This window comes from Monodelphis domestica, chromosome 6 (assembly GCF_027887165.1).
Source record: "Monodelphis domestica isolate mMonDom1 chromosome 6, mMonDom1.pri, whole genome shotgun sequence".
NCBI classification, from domain to species: Eukaryota; Metazoa; Chordata; class Mammalia; order Didelphimorphia; family Didelphidae; genus Monodelphis; species Monodelphis domestica.
In genome coordinates this window covers 72,905,816-72,933,432 of record NC_077232.1, presented here as the reverse complement: position 1 = coordinate 72,933,432, position 27,617 = coordinate 72,905,816, and the positions used below count along the sequence as shown (strand labels likewise).

The window sequence follows — 27,617 nt, the reverse complement described above, 5'->3', positions numbered from 1 at the left end:
CTATTTTGTGAGGAAACTGAGTCTTAGGGAGGTGAAAATATATGCTCAGTCACATAGCTAATAAGTGACTGAGGTTGAATTTGAACCCAGGTCTTACTGACTCCAGGTCCAGAGCTCTGCCCAGTGTGCTATGCTGCTCTTATTCTGTCTGTATTTTTTTTAAACCCTTACCTTCCGTCTTGGAGTCAATACTGTGTATTGGCTCCAAGGCAGAAGAGTGGTAAGGGTAGGCAATGGGGGTCAAGTGACTTGCCCAGGGTCACACAGCTAGGAAGTGGCTGAGGCCGGATTTGAACCTAGGACCTCCCGTCTCTAGGCCTGGTTCTCAATCCACTGAGCTACCCAGCTGCCCCCCTTCTGTATTTTTTTATTCTACAACTAGCTGGTGCAGTGAATAGAGTGTTGAACCTGAAATGACTTCAAATCTGGCCTCAGACACTCACTAGTTATGTGACCCTGGGCAAGTCACTTAACCTTGTTTGCTTCAGTTCTTCATCTTCAAAATGAGCTGGATATTTCCTAATGCCAACCATTCCAGGATCTCTGCCAAGAAAGCCCCAATCAGGGTCAGGAAGAGTCAGACAAGATTGAAAAATAACTTAACAACAACAAATTATTCTGCTTTCTCATTCTATATTCCAGGGCTTATTCAAAAGGGGAAAGAGAGCAAACTAATAATAATAGCTCATACTTATATAGCACTGTCTCATTTGATCAGGGCAAAGTCATTAAACATTTGCATGAAAGAAAACAATTAAGGCTGTCCAAAAGTGGAAAGATCTGCCTCAGGAGGTAGTTTGCTTCCCTTTGCAAGAGGTCTAGATGACAATTTTAATTTAGTTCAAAAAACAATTATTAAATGACTAGTATGGGACAGGTACCATGCTAGTCACTAGGTTACAAAGACAAAAGCAGTATATGCTTTCAAGGAGCTTACACTGTACTGACTATCACAAATATTGCAGAAGGGATTCCTTGTTTAGGTCAGAGTTGGAATAGATGGCCTGTCAAACACTTGCCAACTTCAAGATCCTTTGATAAAATACCAACCATGGTTCCCCAGCACCAGGTAAATTACAACCCTAGATCATAGGATCATAGGATTTTAGAGGTGGTTAGGATTTCAGTTTGGGCCTCCCTTGACTTTGGATGGGGGTACTTTGCCCTTTATTAATTTATAAATATCTGGAAATCAAGGGGATGTCCATCATTTGGGGAATGGCTAAACAGTATGTTGGTTATGAAATACAATTGTGCTATAAAAAATGATAAGCAAGAAGATTTCAGAAAAAACTGGAAGAAACTGGAAAGATCTTCCTGAACTGATGCAGAGCAAAATAAGCAGAATTGGGAGAACATTGTACATTATAACAGCAATATCATATGATGATCAACTGTGAAAACTTGGCTACTCTCAGAAATGCAATAATCTGGGACAATCCTGAAAGATTTGTGACAGGGAATGCTATCTATCTCTAGAGAAAGAACTGTTAAAGTCAGATGTATGAAGATCAAAGCATACTATCTTTTACATCAGTGTATTTATGGTCTTATTTTGGAGTTGTGGTTTTGTATGAGTGTGCTCTTACAACAATGAACAATATGGAAGTGTTTTGCATATTAATAAAAATAAAATAATATAAAAGTTTTTAAATTTCCCTGATCTCTAGCTAGAGGCACTGAATCTAACACATAGAAACCAAACTCCTAGAGTTCATAAAAGTCAGGCTATCCTATATGGATTCATGTCCCCAGCATCTTCATTAAGAGTTTTTAAAAACTGGGGGGGGGGGGGAGTTGCAAGTTTTGGGGTTCTTTCTGCTTTATTGAAAGCTACATAGAAATAGAAATTTGTTATTGTTATTGCTCAGTCTTATTTGACTCTTTGTGACTCCATATGGGATTTTCTTGGCAGTGATCCTAGAGTGGTTTGCTATTTCTCCAGTTCATTTTATGGATGAAGAAACTGAGACAAAAAGGTTAAGTGACTTGCCCAGGGTCACATAGCTAGTATGTATCTAAGGCTAGATTTAAACTTTTCTTCTTGACTCCAGTCCTAGCATTCTATCCACTCTTCCACTTAGTGGCCCATGGAAAGCCATTACTGGTTTCTAAGTAACCTTAAGTAAGTTATTTTGTAGACCTGATCAATCTTAAACTCCATGGATATACCAATTGATGCCTGGAGGTTGTTCTACACTGATTAGGACTTTTCTTAGAGTTGAGGGATCTACCTTTCAATAGGTTATTAAGGCAAAGGCTCATATTTGAAGAGTTGGCTCCAGCTCAGCTTGTCCCAGCTGGTGATTACTGTAAACATGCTTTCTCTAGCCTGGGGTCAAATATGAGGCCCATCTTCCAGCTCGAGTCCTCAGATCTTATGCAGATTGAGATTTCTCTAATGAACTTTGGAAGTGAGAGTCTGAACCTGTGATTTCATTAAAGGAACATCCTGTTGTGGAAATTCCCTTTACCCATGCAATCAACTGGTCTGTGATTTATAGCCTTGGAGAGTTATTTGGGGGCACCAAAAGGTTAGTGATTTACCCACACCTGGATCTCCTCTGACCATAGTCAGTATCAAAGGAAGCCTTCCAGCCAAGGTTGTCCTGACTCCAAAGCCATCTCTCTATTATTATTCTGTATCTTTTAATGAATTTACTATATAATATTGTGTACTGAAATTAGTTGTGTTTGCTGCTTATTTCCCCTTTTCTTCTGGAAGCTTCATGAAATGAGAGATCATCTCTCATCTGAATTTTGTTAACTTTCACAGATCCTATCAATACTTTAAACACATTGTCGAATGTTGATAAAGTATATAAAATAGGGTATAAAAGATGTGTATGGATGGAAAAGGAGGCAGAGCCATAGCAGATATGAGACAAACATTAGCCTTAATATAAGGAAGAGCCTGCTACTTACTACCTGTATGACCTTAGGCAAATCACTTTCCCCTCTCTGGGTCTCATTTCCTCATTGTAAAACGAGAAGTTGAGACCAGATTCAATGGCCTCTAAGGTCTCTTCCAACACCAGATCCATGATTCTCTGAACTGTTTTGCAGTAGAGCAGGACCTAGGAGCAATGCTATATGTTGAAATTATTTTGGATAGATCATTTATGGAAAGTAAGTGAAGAGACATGGACAAGAATCAGCTTAGTATTTGTCATGTGATCTGTACTGATGAGATTCAGGGAAACACATAGACCTCAAATCTTTATTTTTGGCTGTGACAAGTTCCAGAATTGGTCCCAAAGACTCTGGATGAATTACAAAAAGGTTGAATTACTCTTATTTCTGTATATAGAACAGAACTATTATTTTTCCTGAGGGTTTTGGCTTCCTCCTTCCTTAGAAAGAGGGGGGAGTGATTACTTAGGAATGTGGGGAGAACCCCAAAAGCTCAACAGTAGCTAATAGACTTCCTAATGTGCTAAGGAGTACCTTACTGAAATATAACATCCAAAATGCACCCTTGTGGTCTGGAATTATGTGGAGTTAGGAGAGAAAATAGAAGGAGGGAGATGGTGCGAGACTCCAATATTAAATGCTAGCAATGGCATAAGGGAGAAAGTAACTACAAAGCAGGTAAAAAAATATCTTTTCTTTTTCATTCAAAGATATATTATTTTCCCAATTAGATGTAATAACTCTTTTCAATATATGCTTTCCAAAATTATAAAATGCAAATTGTCTCTCTCCCTCCCTTTCATCTCCCCTCCTGGAGATGGTAAGCAATTTGATCATATAAAACATACTTCCATATTGGTCACTGTAAGAGAATACTCATTTAAAACAAAAACCCCAAAATAAAGCCATTAATAAGCTCATGTGAAAAGTAGTATGCTTTGCTCTCCATCCAACTCCAATAGTTCTTTCTCTGGAGGTGGATGGCATTCTTTGTCATAAGTCCTTTGGAATTGTCCTGGATTATTGCTGAGAGTAGCTAAGCATTTCACAGTTGAGCACAAAACAATATTGCTGTTAACTGTGTACAATGTCCTGCCAATTGTGCTTATTTTCCTCTGCATCAATTAATGTATATCTTTCCAGTTTTTTTCTGAAATCATCCTGCTCATTGTTTCTTACAGCACAATAGAATTCCATCACAAACAATCTACCACAATTTGTTCAGCCATTCCCCAATTGATGGACATTCCCTCAATTTCCAATTCTTTGCCACCACAAAAAGAGGTGCCACAAATATTTTTGTACAATTGTGTTCCTTTCCCCTTTTTATGATCTCTTTGGGATACAGACCTAGTAGTGGCAGGTGCAGGACACATTTGAGTCAAAGGAATCAAACATGGTAAAAAAAAAAACAGTAGGGGATGGCATCTGAGACCTTAATGTGGTTTAGGGAACACTAAAGTTTAGAAATTAATAAAGGGAAAAGTTCCAGAACCAAAATCAAGGGTACCCTGAACACATTTTTGGGGAGGAACTGGAATACCCTGACAGCTGATATGATCAGCAAGGCCTAAGACAGAGAACAGGATCATGCATCTCAGGAATAGATGTGTAGGCTATTAACCCAGTACTTTCTATGGGAATCTAGCTATACACCAAAACCCAGGGTTATAATTCATTAAGAGGAGCAGTGAAAGTGACAAAATTTCTACTACTGATTTCTCTATCTTATCATAGATCAAAGAAGGATAGATATAGAGTTGAAAGGGACCTTAAAGGTCATCTAATCCAACCCCCTTATTTTACAGTTGAGAGAACTGAAGCCTAAAGGGATAAAGTTTCTCTCTATTTCTATCTCTTACTTTCTTTTTTTGCTTCTTCTTTTCTGTTTCCTTAGTGTTTCCTCCTTCTTCAATGACTTTCTCTGCTTTGTCTCTGTCTCTCTCTCCCCCTTCCCTCCACATTGTCTTTCTTCATTTCTCTGACTTTGTATCTCTTTCTTCTTTCTTTTTATGTGTCTTTCTTCTCTCACAATTTTCTTTCAACCTTTCTTAATTTTATTTCAGTCAGTCTCTCCTCTCTTTCTCCACATATCTCCCCGGATTTTGTGTGTACCTCCTATCTGGGAATATGTCTTTTCTCTTTCTGTTTTTCTCCTTTAGTCTCCCATTCTGTCTTTTTCTCCCTATTCTCTTCTGTTTCCTTTTGTGTCCCTCCTGTTTTTCCTCTCAATATATCTTTTCTTTATATTTTCTCCTTTTCTCTGCTTTTTTTCCTTCCTTTTTCTCCGTGTCTTTCCCTCTCCCTCGTTGTCCCCTCCCTGGCCCCTCCTCCCTTCCTGTCATGCTCGGACGCGGGAGGAAGGAGGGCGATAACTTCATGTGACTGCTCCTTCCCTGAACGCCCTTCAGCATCGGCTGCGGCTCCGGAGACACCACATGGACCGGTCTCCCCGGAAGAAGCTCCGTCACTGACAAGACCCACAAGGAGCCCCCAGCACCGCCCGGTAAGGTAACCGACTTTTCTTGTTTATTCCCCGTCTCTCCTTCCACCATCTGGAGCTGTCCGCTGTCCATGGTGCTGAATCCTGGAACCGGAGAAAGCCTTGCTTTGTCCCGGACCTGGGATTTCCTTTACCCGCACCACCTGTACTTCAAGTCCTCTCTGATCGCTCCCTTGAATCTAGGATCCTCTATTCCCCTCCTTGTCCATGCCCAAGACCTACTCTGGTTATGCCTCCTCCACCCCAGGGTGAGCTTCGCCCACATACCCTGTATTTTGAATCCCCTCTTCCAGCGCCCTCTGCTTCTAAGGTTCATTCTTCCAAGGGGCCACCTTATCTACTTCCCTTGCATTTCTACCTCATCTACCCACCCGAGATCCACTCTGTCTGTGCCCTGAGTACCCCACGTCTGCTCTGCTCACTTCCCTTGTGTCCTGGGTCCACTCTCTGCTCTTACTCTCGGTACGTGATTATCTCTGTTCACTCCCCTCCCTATCTTGGGTCCTTCTTTCTCTTCACACCCGCACTGGGTCTCCTCGTCCACACCCCCTGTGGCCAGGACCACTTCAGTAGCGTCCCTCTGCATCCCAAGTTCCTTTTCCTCTACCAGAGTCCCCCATGCTCTTATCCCTCTGTCTGCACCTAGAGCAGCCAGGTCCCCTCATCCTGCTCCAGGTCCGCCCGAGAGAACATAGAAGTGGGGAGAGGTTCAGGAGGAGGAGGGGGTGGAAATATGTTGAATGAAATATGAACAAAAAAGCTCTGGTTTGGTCTGTTTGGGCAGAATGTTTTGTTTGTTTGTTTCTTGGGGGGCGGAAGGTCGGGAGTCGTTTGTGCCAAAGCAGATCTCCAATCCCTGGGCCGAGAAGCTCAGTCGAGAGCTCTGTGTTTGGAGGTGACTACTCACGGGCTTCTCTGCTTCCTGGAGGACAAGAAAGCAGCGGGATCGGAGAAGTTTGAGAAGAAAAATACTGGACTGCAGCATAGGGCACGCGTCTGTGTGTGCGCGCGCACGTGTACCTCTGTAGCGCGCGTGCGTGTGCGCGCGCGCGAGCTCAAGCGCGCTGCGGTCCGCTTCTGTACCCGCGGTTCTCTGTTGCCTCGAATGAGGAGGCGATTGCAGGGGGCCACGTTCAGCCAATCTCCAATTCCTTCCTTCTTCTCCCCCAGGGGAGTCTCTGTCAGAGGGACCTCAGTTGCACTTCCATGCCCCAAGCACACTCGTCCTGAGTTCGGGGTCTGCTAGCCAGGCTCAGTAGGGGCAGGGACACAAGGATGTGGACCACTTAAGAGCAGGGTCAACTAAGAGAGTTTGGAGCAGCGTCAGAACCAAGGCAGGGGCAGGGCAGGAAGGGGTAGAGACCCAAGTCTGCAGAGACTGGCTAAGCTCGGAGGAGGTGTTGGGATTCCATGAGCCCACCCACTCGGGCCCAGGAGGATGTGGACTTCTGGACTGCGTCCCCAACCCCTTATTCTTCCCTCTCCTCCCCAAAACACCCCTAGAGTGAGCCTGAGAGGTTCCGAGGAGGGGACATCTGGGTGGGGCGGCTAAGAGTCCGTGCTTGCCCCTCTCCCTGCAAACGCCCACGTTTGGACGAGAGGGTCAGCGATGCTTGCTGCCTGCCGGCCCTGGCATTCGGATCTGGAGCTCGTGCCCTTAACACGGCTCCCCAGGTCGCCCGGGAGACTGAACGACCCTAGAGCTTCCGGAACCCGCTGTGTTTCCCCAAGCGCTGCGCGAGTCACCTTCAAACGCCCCTTTCGGCACTTCCTCCCTGCTCGCTGCATCCTCTGCCAAGCGAGCGCGCGCTCCTCGCTCCCTGCACAGCCCCCGCCCCAAAGTTTCCTCCCCCGCGCAGTTCCCTAATCAATGAACCTCCTGAAGGACAGAGCCCTTGCTTCTGAAGCCAAAGGGCCTTTGAGGGAAATTGGCATTCAAGGAACCTAATCTTGCGGGTAGTTTCTGCAGCAGAGAAGCCCCGCTCTCGCCTCTCCCGGAGACACTCTATCCCGCCCCGCCCAGGACTTCTCAAAATATCCTTCGGCCGTCAGCCAGTAGTGACCCTTTCCCAACTCACTCCTTCCTATTCACTCAAACCAAAATCCTCGAGTGCTCGTACTCCCCTCATCCCTTCTCACCCAAGCTGAGCCCACTGTCCTCTTTTGCCCACCCCCTCCAAACCAGAGGTCTCCCTCTTACCTCCAAATCAGAGCTCGTAGAGTGCTTCCTTCTAAACTGCCCCTAGAACTCGGGAACTGCAATCAGAGGATTTGATTTGAATCCTGACTCAGCCTACTTGACTGTCAGCTTGACCTTGGGCACATGAATGAACTTCTTTGAGCCTCAGTTTCCTTATCTGTAAAATGGGGGATTTGAACTGGAAGACCACTAAAGTATCTTTCAGCTCTATCTGTTCCCGTTAGCCAGAGAAACTCTTCTCCAGTGACCTCTTTCTGATTCCCTAAACTAGAGTCTGTGATTGATACCCTCCTCTCTGCCTTCTTACAACCCACAGAGACAAATTAGTATGTCAAAAAATTAAGTCGATGCTTTAACCTGCTCTCCATTCCGCAAGAAACAGCGACTCCAGTGGCCAACCAGTGACTGACTCGACTGCTCTCTACCTTGTCGCTGAGCCTCTTCTTTCCCTTAGTGGCAGATCCTGAGCTGGACGTCTGACTTCCCAGCTTTGTCTGGGTCAGCTAACCAGGCAGAAGCTAGCTGACCTTTGTCTCTGACCCAGGGGATTTCTCCTTTTCTAAACCTTCCTGGTTCCCTACCTGCCCAGACCCTTCACTTTAGTCTCCCCCCCCCTTCTCTGCAACCTCGAGGGTATGCTGGAGGTCCGACATTCCTTCATTACCCTGATCCTTAATTATTTCCCCCCTTCTGCTGCCACCAAGATCACTGAATACCAAGCCTGACATCTACTTCGGCTTTCTGCTTATCAGTATGTGACATATACCCCATAGTGAGTTTTCCAAGGCTTATTACAGGGGCAAGAGAGTAAACCAAACCGATTGAAGAATAACAAGGGACTATCATTAGATGGACATATAAAGGCAGGATGATATAATGGATAGTTTATTAACCTTTCAATCTAGTGTGTGGATTCTAGTCTGGTACACAGTAAGTGAGAGGCCATAGACTAATCATTTAATCTCTTTGTATTTTGGGCAAATCTCTACAAATCATAGATGGAAAGTGCTTTCTATACCAATAAGATCATAGCTTCCCAACTCCCTACCACCAAGGGAAAAAAAAGAAAAGAAATTGACTCAGCCCCAGACTTACAATTCCTGTAAAACTCTCATAAAAAATTCTATCTGGCTTTCTAGGCCTAGCTTTGCTGTTGGATCATTTCAGTCATGTCTGATTTTTTGTGATTCCTTCTGAGGTTTTCTTGACAGAGATACCAGAATGCTTTGGCATTTCCTTCTCCAGTTCATTTTACAGATGAGAAAACTGAGGTAAACAGGGTTAAGTGACTTGCCCAGGGTCACACAACTTAGTGAGTGCCTGGGGCTGGATTTGAACTCAAGTCTTCCAGCCTATAGATCCAGTGCTCTATCCATTGTGACACCTAGGTGTCCTACATCTAGTTTGGTTCCCTGTAAATCCTTTTAGATCCAGAGAGTTGAGATCCTTTATGATCCCTGAGGAGTTCTTCTGTGAACTGGTCTATTCAAAAATCCTAAGTTGCTTCTCAGCCAATCAGGAAAAGCCTAACAAATTTTGTCTTTTATTTCTTTTACTGTGTAATCGCTAGCTAATACCCCTCCTTCCCCTTTTGCTAATGTAGAAAGGGAAACAAAAGAGCTGTTGCCCCAATTATAAGTTTGAACTATCATCTCAAATATAGAATCCTATAATTTATGAAAGAAAAAAACTGGTGCATCTTCCCATGTCATCTATCTCTTTCCTTTTTTGAGGGTCTCCTCTCTTCTTCCTCACAGGGTACAATCCAGGACCAGTGGTCTGTGAAACTTGTATGTAAAGTCTGAACCAGCCTCTTACGGGATCAAAGCCATCATCATCATGGACTTCGTTATGAAGCAAGCTCTGGGAGGTAAGGGGGCCAATTGGAAAATCCACAATCTATCTATCTGTGCTTGTTTTCCCTTGAAACACTCTCAGTCTCTCTGTATGCCTGTCTCTGTCTGTCTGTCTCTCCTCTCTATTTCTCTCTTTCTTTGTCTTCTCTGTCTCTGTCTCTCTCTTATACTCACACATCTACCTTTTTGATTGTGCTGTATTGGCACAAACATTCACCCTCTCCCAACTTTTGCTAGGGTACCAGCATACTCAGAAACACTTGCTGGCAGCTGCATGTTTGTGTACTGGCACACTCACATCAACTTTCCATGCTATTTATCGTCACTGCATTGACACACATTCCCAACAACACCTACCTATGAAAGTTTATGCTTGTGACTATGGTCTCTCATTGCAATCCAGCTGAGTCTGCCTCATATTTGAAATAAATATTGACAACAAAAACCCTCATTGACCCATGCTGTAAAGAGATGATGGGTGCTCCTTTAGCCATTTACAGTAAAGAAGCAGCAGCAATGGAGCAGGTCCTTGGGTCTCTTTACACTCAGTGTCTGTACAGTGGAAGAGGGTGAGGGTAGGACCCTAGTAAAGGGAGTTTGGGGGATTATATGAGTGTGTTTGAAAGTATGTATGGATTGGGGGAGGTGGAGAGAACAACAGATAGCCAAGTCTATGAATGATTGAAGAGCAGTCTCCTCCCCAGGTTGGGGGTGGGATGGAGTGAGTGGAATGGAAGGGTTGATCTGGGGCTGAGAAAAGCTGGAAAATACTAGTAGGTGCTCTAACTGCTCAGGAGAGAAAGAGCTCCTCAGATCACCTACAGGAGTAGGTTTGTAGGCTGAGGCCTCAGGCTATGACTGCATCTAGGGAAGGGCATGGCTACATCTGACTATTATAGCCCTCCAAAAAGATCAACTAACTGCACCAAACCCTCTTCAGAGGAGGAGCATGGGTTGGGTCATCCTCAGTTGTGGGCTGCAGTATCTCTAGTTCCCATGGGTTTTCTCTCACAATCCCACCCTTTCTTTACAAATCCCAGAAGGACCTTCTGAAGATGAATTGTTTTCCAAGCTCTGTGACCAGTGTTGTTTTCGGTTCCCATGGTGTGTGCTCCCCTCTCCCCCCTTTCCTAGCAAAATTCAGAAGGAATTTATGAAAACGAGGCTGAATTGTTTCCCAGGGCTCTGTGACTCAGGAAAAGCCTAGACAATGGCCAGTGAAACACTCTTCCCTCCCAGTTCCATATACAAGTAGATTAACATAATGACAAAAGGACAGCTGTCTCTGGGCATTTTGCCTTAAAATTTTTTTTCTTCATAATGAAAGAAAGGAATTGTCTCGTTTTAAACTTTTTCTTTAATGTGTATAAGTTTATTATTCTGATGTTATTTTGCAAATGGTTTTATTGGAGAGAGGCCCTTGTGAATGTATAATCTCAGTCAACTAAAACCTGTTCTTAATGGACTGCAGCATATATATCATAACCATCCCATCTTGTAGTTTATACCCTTTTCCAACCCCCAACCTTACCTAAACCTCCCCAACCTGGGCCTAGAAGATAGTGGCAAGATGGTAGAATGGTTTAACATTCCCCCACACCCAATGAATGCCCTGATTCTGAACCATTATAATATCTTCAGGGTAGAGCAAGACCCAGAGATAGAGAGGTCCTGAATTCAAATTTGGCCTCAGACACTTCCTGATGGGGTAACCCTGGGCAAGTCGATTAACCCCCATTGTCTAGCCCTTACCACTCTTCTGCCTTGAATCCAATACACTGTATTGATTTTAAGGTGGAAGATAAAGGTTAAAAAAAAAATTCAGTGCTACTAGATTGTCCAGGTAGGAGGCCCAGAGAAGTATGGTAGGTACTCTTTATGGTGACTCTCTTTTTCCTGTAGATTAGAATTTAGAGCTGGAAGGGATGATAGAGATTATTGAGCATAGCTTTCTTACTTTATAGAGGAGAGAATTAAAGCCCAGAGAGGGCAACTGACCTGTCCCAGGTCACTCAAAGACCCTGGATTTGAAAGTCAGGCCCTTTCACTTCAAATATCTTGACCTTCAAATAGTCTCTTGAGTGGCTAAAGTGGCTAAAGGCTGAGTGGAAACTCATCTAGTTTGTGTCAGTTAGAACTTGGGCAGTGGAGAAGTCTAAGTATCAGGTCAGGGGTAAGAGATTCATTAAACATTTATGAATCACCTACTGTGTATCAGATACTACATATATTAAGCTCTGACAGTACAGAAAAAGGCAAAAGAGAGTCAGTTCCTGACCTCAAGAAGCTCATGATCTAATGGTGGGTGGGTGGAACAACATATAAAAATAAATTGAACAGGTGAAGAGGGGAGAAGAACAGGAGGAAGGTTGCCTAGTGCCAGGGCAGGCAGGATGAAGTCTTTAAGCCAGGTGGAAAATGATGAGCTGTCTTCCTTGGGATCTGGAAGGAGCTCTCTGATAGGCACCCTCAACCTTCTTCAATCAGAGGGAGGGCAGGAAATACTGAGGAGATATGAGCTTGTAATTAGGCTGATTCAGCCCTGCCCCTACCTACATAACTCCCTCTGTTTTTTCTACTACTCAAATCCATCTTAGTTATGAGTACGGAACAGAAATATCCCGAACCCTACTCCAGTCAAGATACCTACTCCAAACCTGGGCTAGCTCCAGATGTCAAGAACTCTTAAGAAACAAGGGGAGGGGGCAGCTGGGTAGCTCAGTGGATTGAGAGCCAGGCCTAGAGACGGGAGGTCCTAGGTTCAAATCCGGCCTCAGCCACTTCCTAGCTGTGTGACCCTGGGCAAGTCACTTGACCCCCATTGCCTACCCTTACCACTCTTCTGCCTTGGAGCCAATACACAGTATTGACTCCAAGATGGAAGGTAAGGGTTTAAAAAAAAAAAGAAACAAGGGGAACTTGGCCTTGGTTTGACTCCTGGGCTTTGGTAGAATTCTGAGGATCCTAATGATTTTTCCCTTTTCCTTGCTCCCATACTCAGACTGATGCATTTGGAATATTCAAAGACTGCTTAGAGCTACCCCACCTCCCACATCCTCTTCTCCCTACATCCTTTCTTCTCTATCTCAGAAGTTCTTATCTCTTAGAATTTTTCAGCGATAGGACTGAAGATATGAATTATGAAGATAGAGAGGAATTACGTGGGGGGCAGGGCTGTTGGCACTTTTACCAGCCCAATCTGTAAAATAAGGAGAGTGGGCTAAAGAGAAATCAACTTGGAATCCAGAGACCTCAGTTTCAATTTCAAATTCAATACACTGTGTGATCTTGAACAAGTCATCAAGGGGCCTCTTTTCTCATCTGTAAAATGGAGATAATAACTCTTCCAGTACCTCTCAATACTAAAAAAAACCCAAATACAACAATAACAGCAATAATAGGGAGTATTTACCTAATACCCAAGATGTGCCTAGCACCATGCTAAGAGCTTTACATATGTTATCTCATTTGATCCTCTCTACCCTGAGAGGTAGATGGGGTATTATCCCTGTCTTAGAGTTAAGGAAACTGAACCACACAAGGTTATGGGAGATAATGTAAGCTTTAACATGTTATTAAATGAGAGCTGTTATGTATTTCTTAAGGTCCTTTTCAGCTTGTCTGACAAAGACACTTCCTGGGTCTAGAAAGCTGGAGTTGGGACTGCAGGATAGTACTTAGCCTACTTGCAGATGACATTTATGGTTTGATTTGAGTTGGGGGGAAGGGCAAGAAACTGCACATCTCTAAATCTCTCCCCATCACAGTGCCTGAAATGGGCTCATTTCATGCTGTATCTCAGCATTTTCTATGGACCAGCTCCAGATGGGTGCCAGACTCCACCTGCCCCAGGGATTGCTTAATGATTGGCACAGATCTGTAGAGTGCTTCCCTGCCTTTGCCTGCCCTGGGGCTTTTCAGACTTCCTCTCTTGAAGAAAGGGCTGGCATAGCACTGACAGGGCCAGGGCTTCTCAGAGGTCTTCAGAGATAATTTGGAGCATTCTTATCTACTTAAATTAAGTCAGAGGATTTCAAACCTTATATTTGGACCTCTTTCCTCTAGAAATTTCCCCAGGCCAAAGGACAAAAAGATTTCAGACTAATTATCTGCACTTAGTATCACAGAATGTCAGAACTAGAGAAGACTTTAGAGATCCTCTAATCCAACTTCCTAATTTTACAAACGAGGAAACTGAGATCCAGAGACTTATACATGACATACACAGCAAGTATTAGGCTTCATCCTTCTAGTTTAAATCTGGTGTGGCCTAGCATCTGTTCTAATAAAGCTTAGACACTACATTTGACATAAAATTGAGGTTTTATTTGGAGGTTTAAAGACATCTAAATTGAATTTCAATGCAGTAGAGATAAACATAGCAATTGCCCAGAATTTTTTCATCTTGGTTGTGAAGACCCAGCATCAATGCTATTTTTCTTGATAGCCTCAAAGAAACCTCTCTCCCTAGATAGTGTATTCTCTCTCTTTCTCTCTCTCTCTCTCTCTCTCTCTCTCTCTCTCTCTCTCTCTCTCTTTCTCTCTCTCTCTCTCTTTTCTCTCTCTCTCTCTTCATTTATATGTGCATATATATATATATATATATAAAACAACATATACACACATATACTCTGAGTACATTCTTTAATATCAATCAATCATCCAAGACATTTATTGAGCTAGTACTCTGTACTTTTAACTGTGCTAAGTATAGAGGGGCAAAGACCAAAATGAATCAGTAGCTGCCCTCAAGAAACTCATTTTGTACCATCAAGATAGAATTGACACACAGATAAGTAAATACAGTACATATTCAAAGTAAATACAAAATTATTTGGGGCAGGTTGGGGGGGGGGGAAGAGGAAGGAAGAAATGGAACTATCAAATGGATGAAGCCAGCAGGTAAATTCTGGTGAGTTGTGTGGATAGCACCTTTCAGGATCCCTCTGCAGGAAGCTCAAGTTGCTGGTGATGCTATGGGACAGCAGGTACTTTCTGCCTTTTTTATCACACATGAATTCAAATCCTGGTCTGCTGTTGAGTTGCTGTGTGATCTTGATCTTGAGTGAATCAATTTTTTCTTTTCTGGACTGAAGTTTCCCCCTCTGTAAAACGGAGAGGTAGGATCAACTGGTCTCTCTCTAAGGCCCCTTCCAACCTTGATGTTCTATACATAGTAAGTATTCTAAATTGGGTCAGTTGCTGATGTTGGCATTGCCTTAGCTTAGTGTGCACACCCATATTCTATGAAAAAGGAAAGTCTGAGAAAGCTCAGTTCTTTGCTTCAAGAGGGTAAGGGTCTCCACTGTGGTCATTTTACCTTTCTGTCTGTGTTCCACCAATTAACAGGAAGAACTATTACAAAAGCAACAACAACTACCCCAAAACCAAAACCTAAGCATTCTTTAACAGAGTCTCTCTCCAACATTTTCTTATCAGCCCACTAGCCTATCATTGATCCATTAATTCATCAAACCTTCAGAACTGTTGTTAAGGAAATCTCAATGCACAGGACAGGGATCTCTGCAGAAAAACATAACTGGGAGATGGGCTGTGATCTGGGACACCACTCCTACTCATTCTCTCACCAGTGGGTAGCCATCTCTGATAAGCTAGCAGAATTAAGCATTCCATTCAACTAGAGTAGTGATGGCAAACCTATGACATGGTGCCAAAGATGGCACACAAAGCACTCTCTGTGGGCATGTAGCTACCCTCCCCTACTCCCAGAATTTGTTACTAGAAAGGCAGAAGGACTCTGGCAGAGCTGTTCCCCTCTCCCTCTCCACTGTGCCCAATGACATTTTTTCACTTCACCCAGCCCTCTGCCCAGCAGTCCAGTAGGAGTACACAGGGGGTAAGGTGGGCAGCTCAATGGTGGCACAGCTGGAGGGGAATGGAGTACTCAGGCCACAGTCCTTCCCTTCTCTATACTCACTGAGGACATTCCTCACTTCTCTTACCCCTCTGCTCAGCAGCCCAATGGGAGTCCTTTTTCCCTCCCCTGTGTGGGGTAAGGTGGGGGGGGGAGTTCCCAGCACTCAGTGGAGGGAGTGGGGTGGGGCCTGGCACTCCTCTAAAAGGCTCACTATCACTGAACTAGAGTGTAGTAACTGCCTCTTACATGCAAAGGCTTGAGGATGGGGGTATACAAAGTCTTTGACACCATAGAGCTTGCAGGAGGAGGCATAAGTCACAAAATATTACATGATAAGGAAGGTGTAAACCAAATGCCCTTTAAGGTCAGTGGAAGGTTAGGATAGAAGGTGGATTTGACACAGGTTCCAGCTTGTGCATTGACTGAGATCAAGGAGGACAGTACAATAGGCACTGGATTAGGACCCAAGGTCCTAGTCTCTCTCTCACTAAGAGAAGGTCTAATTAGGGGTGAATTACCATTTGTTGGAAAAGCTGATGTCAGGATTCATACTTCAGGTGGATGAGTTTGGATGGCTGAGGTTTCTTCCAGTTGTATGATCTAGGGCAAGTCTAAGCCTTAGTTTCTCCTATGTCAAATGAAGTCATAGAATCTATAGCTAGAAGGGACCCCTCATTTTACAGATGGGTAAATTGAGGCCCAGGGATTTTAAGTGACTTGCCCAAGTTTATGTAATTAGTAAACATTAGAGGTGAGATTTGAGCCCAGATCCTTCAGAGCCAATGCTCTTTCTGTTGTTTCATAGAGCCTCATCAAATAATATATGCCTTATTTATTTTATATCTTCTTGTTACTAGTATTGCCTCCATTCTTCCACCTTTGTCCTGCAAGACAAATAAACAGAGGTAATTAGGTGGCTCATTGTATAGAGAGCCAAGCCTGGAAATAGGAGATTGTGGGTTCAAATTTGATCTCAGACATTTCCTCAATGTGTAACCCTGGGCAAGTCTCTTAATATCAATTGATTAGTTCCTATCATTCTTCTGTCTTGGAACTGATAGTTAATATTGATTCCAAGACAGATGGTAAGGGTTAAAAAAATATATGAGCAAATAAAAACACAGCTTTTATTTTGCATATAGGGTGGGACTAAACCCGAGATTTTATTTGCATAGGGAAAAATCAAGGAAACTCCCTCCATCATTGAATGGCAAATAGCTATTTACCTATCTGTGTACTCCTGGTTGTCAGATCTCTCTTTCCCCCCACTCCCCACCCCTACCCCACTCAATAGAATGTCCCCTTTTATGAAGGCATGGATTTTTAGAGTTTATCTTTACATCCCCACCACCTAGTAGAGTAAGCATTTCATATATGCTTATTGAAGAAATGAAGAAATAAGTGCTGTGAGGTTCAAATAAAAGGACAGATGCTCTTTCTCCTTCCACTGGAGAGTTAGAAATATGTGTAGAATGCTGCATTTTTCAAAACTTTCTTTTTCTTTGTTACAAGGAAAGGTGAGTAGGAGGGGGAAGAGTAAGAAACAACTGTGATGTCAAAACAAAAGGCATAAATAAAATATTTCTAAGGGGGACAATTGTGTGCAGGCATTTTAAACAGTCAAGACACAAAAGATCTGCATGATCAGGTTCCAGTTTAGGAGTGATGCAGATAGAATAAAACTGTTGAGTTGTTTTGCATAGCTACATTGATTTCCTCAGGGTACACACATGTGCCTAGAGTGATGTTTCAGGAGAGGAGCTTGCTGGACAGTTCTTAGTGCCTTGAAGCTACTGGGTGTATGAATCCCTTTTATATTACAATGAATTGATTTAAGTGGACAAGTCACTTAACCCAGTTTATCTAGCCTTTGCCCTTCTGTCTTAGAGTTGTTATTAAGATAGAAAGTAAGGGTTAAAAAAAAGTGAATCCAGGCATCCCGGGCCAAGGAAATCTTTTCTTCCTTAGTAGCTATAATAGAATGAAAGTTTCTTGAGGGCAGGACTGTTTCATTTGGGGTTTTGTATCCTCAGTGGCTAGCAGAGTGCCTGGCACATAACAGGATCTTAATAAATATTCTTTGATGGGCTGTTCCTTTTTTTAAGTCTGTAGCTGTTGTCTCAGATTTCCATGTTATTTGTGTAAGCACTGCAGCCTTTATCCTAAGACAGCACTGTTGTAGGAAGGAATAAGCTGAGGCCCCTGGGCATCAGAACGACCTGCTTCTGCCACAGCCCAGCCTCACTCCTGCACTATTTATTCAGTCTGTTTGTTGTTCTGAAGGGAGGCTTGGGATGATCCTGTTGGATTACACCAGCAGAGCCACTGCAAACATCCCTTGCCCTGCTGCCACTTCTTAGACTAGATGGGCTGTTGTATGATTAGGCAATTCCATCCTGAAAGTTCCAAGAGAGGCAGACTAAAGATGGAGGGAGGAGGCAGGGAAAAGCATATCATCAAAAGGTCAGATCTTACAAAGTAGGAAAAGAGAAGGAAGGAAGGAAAGAAGGAAGGAAGGGAAGGAGGGAAAGAGGGAGGGAGGGAGGAAAGGAAGGAGGAAGGGAAGAGGGAGAAAAGAAGGAAAGAAGGAGGGAGGATGGAAGGAAAGTTGGTTGGTTCTGTGGTAATTTCTGGGACTGTAAGAATTACTCCTAGGAGCCATCTTCTCTAGGGCTTCTCACTTATGGCTAGAGGATTTTCAGTTAGGTATTTGCCAAGTGGATGAAGAAGATGGCAGACTTGAAGCTCAATTCATGGGTTTGGATGCTCAATTACTGCATCTACCTATGTCAACCTGATTTTAACTTCTGCCAGATTTAGTGAGCTTGTATCCTACAAGTACCCTTTTCCTTTTCTTTAAAGAAAACAGTAGGTTCCACCTTAATATCTTAATGTCTTGGACTTTGTGTCTCATTCTGACCCCTTAAACCTCCACCCCCACCCCAGCCATGGGAGGAGAGGTAAACAGAAAGAAGAACTTCTTTTCATTGTTCCCACTCTTGACCTTTCAGAATGTTGGAACCAAAAGGGAAGGGGCCTAGGGTCTGGAAATGACACTGGCAATCATGCACAGGGAACAGATATTTTAATTTTATTCACATAATGTTCAAAATATATAGACTTACAGGTATTGTTATTATATAATGATTCATTTTAGAATTTTCTGATACATATATACCTGATAATAATAAAGCATGATAGCATGAATATAAAATATATGCATATATCACATATATCATAAAAATAATAAAGATCAAATATTGTATAGTATCATCCTCTACAGGGTAAAAACTAACAATTGCTTCTTGATTTAAAAAATGATAAGACCATTTGGGGCACAAATACAAGAGAACTTTCTAGCAGGAGGCACAGTGGAATTGGAAGAGTTTTGAACTTGGAATTCTGGGTTCATATATCTGGATTAGAATTCTGATTTTGATGAGTACTAGCTGTGTGACCCTGGAAAAATCACTTAACCTAACCTCTTTGAACCTCAGTTTCCCCACTTGTAAAATTCAGTTTGGTATTTATTAAGTATTCAAGTCACTTTTACAGGTTCTGATATAAATATTATGGGGCTATTATGATGGCCAAGTAAGATAATAGAAAGTATTTTGTAAATCTCAAAATACTATCATTCTAAGCTGTGATTCTTCCTACGCCTGCCTAAATTATCTACTAGACCACATGCCTCTAGCACATGGTATTAGGAATACTTTTGTCACTTCTAGCTCTTTGCCCCTGCCAGCTCCCCTTGCCTCCTGTATTTTCCTAGATGACTCGTTCTCTGTAGGAGTCTGCCCTTCATAGGCTCACACATCAAAATCTTTACTCTGTCTACCCATTCAAGCATTCAGAGTTCTCTACTTCCCTTAACCCATGCCACTCTCAGGAGGTTGGGTTGACTCAAAGCCTAGACAAATGATCATTATTGGTCAGATTTCACCTTGCCTCCAGGATTCCAAATCGGATTTCTTTTCCCAAGCAACCTTTAGATTGTATCTTCTTTCAGAAGCTCAATAAGGACATGGGTTTGTCATTTAAAAAAAAACTGATTAAAATTCACTGAAGTGTAAAGCAAAAGTTGGATTTTTACATGGAGAAAATGGTAGTTATCTCAAAAAATTGGGACAAATAACAAAGAATAATCCAAGTTGTCATGATCCAAACCCTACTGAAAATGGCTTCCCTTACCTGAGATATGATGACTTTTTTTGGCTCCACTGCTCAGAAAGGAAAAGAAGATCATAGAATCTTAGATTTTGAAAGTGAGCTTAGAGGTTATCTAGTCCAAGTTCTATCTGAATAGGAATCTACCTCAACATCCCTGACAAATGACCATCTACTTGAAAGCCATCAGCTATGGGGAGCTCACTACCTCTCAAGGCATGCCATTACACTTTTTGTACAGCTCTCATCAGGAGGAAATTGTTCCTTACATTAAGCTTTAGTCTATCTTTCTCTTAGCCATCATTTGCTCTTAGCCATTCTTATTTTCTTTAATCTATTCTGTAGTTCCTCACAAATAAGTAGGGGCATAGATTATGGAACCAATATCCTTGAGGGTACTAGATGGCTAGGAGATGTCATTCCCTACACAGCCCTTTGGTCAAAGTCTTGGCACAGTACAAAAGGGCTAGACACCACACCTGGGGAATTTAAGCAGAATTATCTTTCCACCTTCTATTATACAAGTGACTGTTCTGATCTTAACCCAGAGTGGAGCCTGGATCTGCTGAGAAATCTGAAATTCTTTTCCATGTCTGGTTTTTCTTGGACCTTAATGTTCATATCAGTTTTTTAGAAATTCCTTGTTCTCTTTTCCGTCCTTACATTAAGTGCACAATTTTCTCCAAACCAGCCTCGCCCATCCTTGATGTTAGTAAAAGATTATTGTGAAAGGCTTGTCATCCAGGAGCTATTAAAACTAATGCTGTTTGCTTAATCCTGACTATATTTCTTGCCAACCAACAAAGCAAAAAATAAATGACTTTATCAGTTGAAGTGTGTTACATCCACTTTATTCCCATGTTGGAGCTAAAACATTTATAATTGAGTTGCAGTTTAATCAACTAAATGCTCCATCTCTGCAGGAGAAGTGCCATTCTTCAGGGCTTCACAAGAAATGATGGCTTCTTTGAAGTGTCCTCCCACATCAGGGATTCAAGGTTTTAGGTAAAATCTCTCATCTTCTTTCCCCTCCACTGGTGCTCATAGAATTCTCTTTACAGTGGACTGGTGTCTTGGTTTATTCTCTAACAGATATGACTAAGTCAAAGAATTATGTTTGAAGAGTTTTCTAAAAGCTCTCAGGTTTTCATGAATTGCCTTACAACTCTGTTGAATTTCTTGGGCACCCAGCTCTATTCTCTGTAGTGGACCGAAGGAACAGGAAGAACCCCAGCCCTCACTGGGGGTTCACAATCTGGAAACTAGAGATGAGTAAATGCCTAGATTTTCCAAACTAGGAAGGGACAGATATACTTGCAGATGCTTGGCAATATCCTACAACATGTTATCAAAGGGATTTTTTTTTGGAAAGGGAAGTGGCAATTACTAAGACCCATAAAGAATAGGTTATGCCAGACTAATTTTATTTCTTTTTTTGATACTTAAGGCATTGCTATGAATACGATATACTTGGCAAAGCATGTGATATGCCAATTGGACAAAATGGAGATGGGGCCTAGATGACATGATAGTTAGATGACTTCAAATCCAGATGAAGATCTGACTCAAAAATCAGCCATTAATGGATTGATTTCAACCTAGAGAGAGAATCTCTAGTGGAATGCCACAAGTACATGTCTCTGTCCCTGTTCTAATATTTTTATCATTGATCCAGATTAAGTCATAGCTGGAATGCTTATCAAATTTGTAGATGAAACAAAATGGAGGATGACTAGAGGAAAAATTGGAGATTATCCAACAAGATCCAAAAATATCTCAAGAGCCTGGGATGGCAAGTTAACTTAATATGGTGAGATAAATAGGGTATCCCAAAAGTCTTAGTGCAATTTAAAAGTTATCATAGTTTTAATATCTTAAAATGTTTGGGTCATGCTGTAGTCATGATAAATGTAAAGTCGTGTACTTAGATCCAGAAAATCAAATGTACAAGTCCAGGGTGGTGGAATGTGTTACATTTGTAAAATGGAGTTAATAATCCCTCAGATTCTTCTCTCACAGAATGAAGTTTAAATAAGTTAATATCTGTAATGTGAATTCTTAGAGTGTTATCTAAAAGTAAAATAAATAAAAGTTAAAGGAAAGGAAATCTTAATGTGTTATCTAATTGCCAGCTATTAGGATCACCTCGGAACTGCCCCCTTAGGATTCAGTATGAAAAACACCAAAAGGAAAATCCACCAAATTAGCCTTGAAGCTAAATTGTATTAAATATGCTGAGGCATCACTCCCAACATTTAAGTGGACGTTGAATGAACGGATAAATGAATGGTTCTGAATTCATCAGATATATCTTTAATTAGTTCTCTTAGTCTAACATGGGAGAGAGTTCATTTTAATCCAATTGACCTGTTTAAATCTTTCGGCTCAGGGTGACATGAGAAAATGAATCATCCCAGAGCTGCTTAGAAACAGTGGGAAAGTGACAGTCCTAGGTTGTGTGGAATGGAAAGTCTGAAGAGTTATCAGGCGAATTCCATCAGTGAAGACAGCTCACTGAGATGCTACTCTGCCTTTATCCTCAAATGCAGAAGAGCTGGACCTGAGGCATGGAGATAAGCCTTAACTCTCCTTAACATCTGAACCAGGTTTAAATTTGCCTTCAGACACTCATTAGCGATGTGATCCTGGGCTGTATGCCTTGCTGTCCTCTACCTTTGAAATGAGGATGATAACAGTATCCACCTCACAGGGTGGTTGTGAGGATCAAATAACAAAATATTTGTAGAGTGCCTGGCATATACAGACACAACAAAAGTATCTTAAGCTATTATGTTGCAGGGGCAAAAGGAGAGAGGAAGAGAGAGGGAGAGGTGTTATGTGGTGACTTAAAAGTAATATCTGGGCTTCATAGGTTGGTCTTTGAAGAAGTACTAGATTTATGGGTAAGGGTGTTTCATTCCTCCTAATAGACAGTAAGCTCCTTGAAGGCAAGGACTCTGTCTTATTCAGCACTTAGTAGAGTATCTTGCATTTAATACATTTTTAATTGAAGAATGTAGTTGATAGATTTCACTCCTTCCTGGACTTCTGTCATGTAAAAGCATCTTGCTGGTCATCTAGCTGACAAAGTGTAAGGGGGGAGGAGGTACAGCTAGATGGCTTAGTGGATAGATAGCCAGGAATGGAGATGGGAAGTCATGGGTTCAAATGTGACCTCAGATACTTCCTAGCTGAGTGACCCTAGGCAAGTCACTTAACCACAATGACCTAGCCCTTGCCATTCTTCTGCCTTGAAACCATTACTTAGTATTGATTCTAAGATAGAAGGTAAGGGTTAAAAAAAAACAAACAAACAGAACATACAGGCAGAGGTATAACTATAGTTGAACACTACAGTTTTGCCTCAGGGCACTGAATTTGGAAGGCACTGTCAGCATGATGTTCTCATTTTATCTAAACTGTGTTAGATTACCTGAAAACCAGAAAGTGTTTCCGACCTCTGGGTCCCCATGAAGCAGCCCATTATCTGAGTCACTGTAGGCATTTGCCAGGTAAATGTACCTAACTCATGCCTCTTCTGTTGTCTATACCTTCTGCCCCATTCAAGGTGTGTGTGTGTGTGGGGGGATTAAAAATAAGTAGATCAGTTAATAAAGCTCTTTGCACCAATTGTCTGCCAACATCTTCCCAATAAAAAGGGCTATTTTGAAAATGTTCAATGTTAAAATTGGAAAGAGATAATCATGTAGGGACAATTCATTAGGCCATGGTTAACCTTGAATGGATTCAACTCCATCACCCATTATTACTCGACATGCCCATTATCCAGATGGATCTGTCCACAAGGCAAGGACAAAATTAAATAAAAGTATTGATATACTTTGTTTTAGCACTGACTTCATTTTCAGATATATTCCCATCCTTCCTCTGACCAGCTAGCCTGCTTTATAACAAAGAATAAAAAAGAAAGGAGGAAAAAAGCAATTTAATAAAACCAACTAATCCATCAACCGTGCCTTTTATATACCTCATCCTTTCTCCAAATAAAGGGAAAAGGTGCATGATCCCAATTCTTCTCTGGGACCATGCTTCCTCATTGTAATTATATATTGTATCATTTCATTGTTTCCCCCCTCTCCTTTGTATTCACTGAACAGATCATTTTCCTTTACCAATTCTATGCTCCCGGTGCCAGGCTTTGTGGATGGACAGGCACTGATCACTCTCTCTAGGCTGAATCACAGGGACAGCTCTTTAGCTTCTGCTTAGTATGCTTGGTAGGTGCAGAAGTCCAGCACCAGTGCTCCCAGTATGTCTCAGTGCCCTGCTGGAACCAGCCTCCCTCATCCCTGTAACATCACCCTAGGTCCCCCACACTGATGCAGGCGCTGATCTGGGCAATGCTCCAGGGCTGCCTGAGGTAGACATGGTCCAATGAAGTCTCCTTGATGTCTGCTGAAAAACTCCTTCTTCTGCCCTTTTGAGGGGTGACATCACCTTCAGGGACCCAGAGCTCCTGCCCTGGGGAGTTGACTTTGGTATTACAGGAACCATAGATCCAAAGGTGTTTCCAGGAGTTAGGGAGTACCCTCCCCAGAAAGGACGGTCTATCATTTCCTCATATTGGTCATGGTTTATGATATGATAACTTTAAAGGCACAATTCTTTTTTTTCCTGTTTGGTTGTTGTTTTTATTCATCAGGCATTTGTTAGGCACCTTCTATGAACCAATCATTGTGCCAAGCACTGGAGATACAAATCAAAACCAAGAATTCATAATCTATTAGGAAGAAACGACATGGACAAAGAGAAGTACAGTAAATACTAAATTGAGAAGTAACCCAATGGATCTGTGATCTAATGTGAACACTCCCTTCAGAGATACACATTTCATTAGTTCAACATACAGACTCCACCCAACGTGCAGAGGGAAAGACAAAATTTGCCCAGATGATAAGGCAACTACTAAAAAGTTTGAAGTCACTTTTATTCATACTTCTTCCAGGAAAGGAGTACTGACCTATGCTACTCTGTTATATTTAGGGACAAAAGAAAGTTGGGGAAAAACAAATGTCCATATCTCTTTCCTGATTTGTACCCTCAGAGAACCAAGATGCCCCAAGTCTACCAGGCTGAAGTCAGGTGACTGGCAAAGTGGCCAGCGGTACTGGATGTGATTTCATACAGAAGCAAATACCAATAATTCAATCTTTTGCTTAAGCTTTTTTTTTTTTTAGCACAATGCCTGACACCTAGCAAATGTTTAGTAAATTTTACTTAGAAACTGAAAAAACACATTTCTCTTTCTTTCATAGTGAGGGAATAAGGGAATAAGACACAAGGGTAATCTGACTTCCCTTCCTCTCAACATGTAGCTTAATTAAAAATGGGAAGTGTGTACACAACAAATTTTTTTTGTGCGTTTTATTTTTAAATTTTTATTTATTTTTGTTTTCTTATTAAAATTTTTAATTCCAAATTCTCCCCTTCTCTCCAGTCCCTCCTCTATTTACTGAAAAGGCAAACAATATGATATGAATTAAACGTGTAAAATCATGCAAAAATCACAATATAGATTTCTAAAGGATGCTTAAAAAATCTAGGTGGGCAGCTAGGTGACATAGTGGTTAGAGTGTCAGGTCTGGAATCAGGAAGTCTTCTCTCTAAATTCAAATCTGGCTTCAGACACTTATTAGCTGTGTGATCCTGGGCAAGTCATTTAACCTGTTTGCCTCAGTTCCTCATCTGGAAAATTGCAAGGAGAAGCAAATGGCAATGCACTCCACTATCTTTACCAAGAATACAAGTTGGACAGGACTGAAAATCACACAAAAAAAATCTGGGTAAATTAGTAAGACTTCCTAGTAAATTTGTATGGAGGGGCCAGAGTGAAAAATGTTTCTTCAGGAAGTGATGACCAAAAGAGTACTATTAATGAATGCTTAACCATGAAAGAGTTTTTTTCTGGTTGCTTTAGGACCCAGAAGCCTGTAGGTCATAATTTTTTTATATAAACCCTTACCTTCCATCTTAGAGTCAATACTGTGTATTGGTTCCAAGGCAGAAGAGTGTTAAAGGGCTAGGCAAAGACTTGCCCAGGGTCACACATCTGGGAAGTGTCTGAGGCCACAGTTGAACCTAGGACCTCCATCTCTAGGCCTGGCTCTCAATCCACTGTGCCACCCAGCTGCCCCCTGTAGGTCATAATTAAAGCCAATAATAGCCGTATCAGACAGTTATTCAAATAGTTTCCTGGTGCTGTCATTTTTCTTCTCTATTTCATGTCATTGTGGAGTCATGGGGGACAAAAATGTTGATATGAGCTCTGGAACGTCAGTCCCTAATTGCCAGAATAGATTTTTATCATATGCAGAGAAATTCTAGAATGTTTTTCTCATGAGATATTTGTAAAAGGTCCTTTTACAGAAGAGTTCTCAGGATATAAGACCTGGTCCTTGGCATTTATTCTATGGAGAAGGAAAACTATCTAGCCTGAGATGGGAATCTCCTGGTACAGAACCAGCCTTTGTTTTCCTCTAAAGAAAGTTATATTGGTAAATGCAATGGAGTATCACTTTCGCTCTCAAGCATCCTGGAAAAAAATGGAGAAAAGTGCTCCTCAACCAACCAATAAATACATTTTTTTTAAAACAAATACAACTTGAAATGCTCTAAGCCTTCTAACAAAAAGGAGTTTTTATTCCAGGTGGAAGATCAATAACCTCATTGAAATTCTATGCTACTTTAATGCCACTGTTGGTGCATAGCTCAATAAATGGAGAAGAGAATCTTTGATCTTTGATTTGAAGAATTAAAAGAACTATATTCCATTTTAGGCACCTCACTTTTAAAAGGGCTTGGACAAATCAGAACAGGGAGGGATGACCAGGTCCTGCCCTCAAGGAGCTCATAGTCTGGAGACGAGACGATAAGATTGAAGACTATGAGAGTTGACTGAAATAACTAGCTATGTTTTAGTCTGAGAAAAAAGCCCAAACACATAGAGGGATCATGATGGCTATCTTCAAGTACTCAAATAGCTGTCAAGTAGAAGAGTTTTAGACTTATTCTGCTGGATCCCAAAGGATGGAAGAAGGAACAAAAGGTATAAATTGAAGTCAGATATTGTTTCTCTGTAGAATTGATTTAACAGGTGTGAATCCCTATCACTGGCAGTCTTAAAAGATCCATTAGTCAATAAACATTTATTAAGCACCTACTATGTGCCAGGCACTATGCTAAGCCATGAAGATATAAAGAAAAGAGTCAGGGAAGCCAGGAGACCGAGATGAGGGGGAAAATATTCCAGGCATGAAAGAAGGCAGTGAAAATGTTGAGAGCCTGAAGATGGAGTGCTTGAGGAATAGCCACAATGCTGCCTAGACCTTGATACCTTAACACCAGGCTAATTGTTTGCACAGATTCTCTGTGAACTGAGCAAGAAGCCTATTCATGGTAAGCCTTTGATGAGTAGTCCCATTATATATTTCAGGGACAGCCAAGCATTGTACTTGAATAGTGTTGTTTTTCAGTCCTTTCAGTCATGTCTGACTTTTTGTGACCCCATTTGGGTTTTTTTTGGCAAAGATACTAGGCTGGCTTTTTTCATTTCCTTCTTTTATAGATGAGGAACTGAGGCAAACAGGTTAAGTGACTTGCTCAGGGTCACACAGCTAGCAAGGGTCTGAGGCTAGATTTTAAAGATGAGTCTTCATGATTCCAGGCCTGGCACTCTATCCATTGGGCCATCTACTTGCCCACTTGAATAGTATCTTCCTGTTTTTCATTACTGTCTACTGCTACATCTATCTCTCCAGGAGGGCAAATAATGAAATTAAATTGAGGGGAAAGTTCAGCTGGATGGGATAGGATCCAGGCACATCATTCAGGCTTAACAATTTTTTTACTGCAACAGAAGGATCTTTCTCATTAGCACTGTAAACTTAACTCTTTCTTCAATATAGGGCTGACTTTGGGGCTCTGATGAGCCCCAAACACTCTCCTTTTCCAACCAGTGCAGACTCATCTTGTAGAGCTGTTCCACATTTTATAGGAAAATGAAGATTTGATCACTTGAAGTCCCTATCCCCCCCCAATACTGTTCTAGTAAAAGAGGGGGGAAATTCCACTCCAAAA

General features: G+C 41.9%; 1 protein-coding gene across 2 annotated transcripts in view; it reads left to right on the top strand.

Annotated features, from left to right (window-relative positions):
• Window positions 1-4,796: 4,796 nt before the first annotated feature.
• CPLX1 (complexin 1) overlaps window positions 4,797-27,617 on the top strand; it is a 111,686-nt gene continuing 88,865 nt past the window's right edge. Inside the window, exons 1-2 of one of the 2 annotated variants that reach the window (XM_007496962.3) lie at window positions 4,797-5,419; window positions 9,374-9,486. In XM_007496962.3, the coding sequence (XP_007497024.2) occupies window positions 9,456-9,486 (31 nt within the window). In that variant the 5' untranslated portion in view covers window positions 4,797-5,419; window positions 9,374-9,455. Of the gene's footprint in view, window positions 5,425-9,373; window positions 9,487-27,617 lie in introns of both variants that reach the window. The other variant, XM_007496961.3, reaches the window with a different exon arrangement.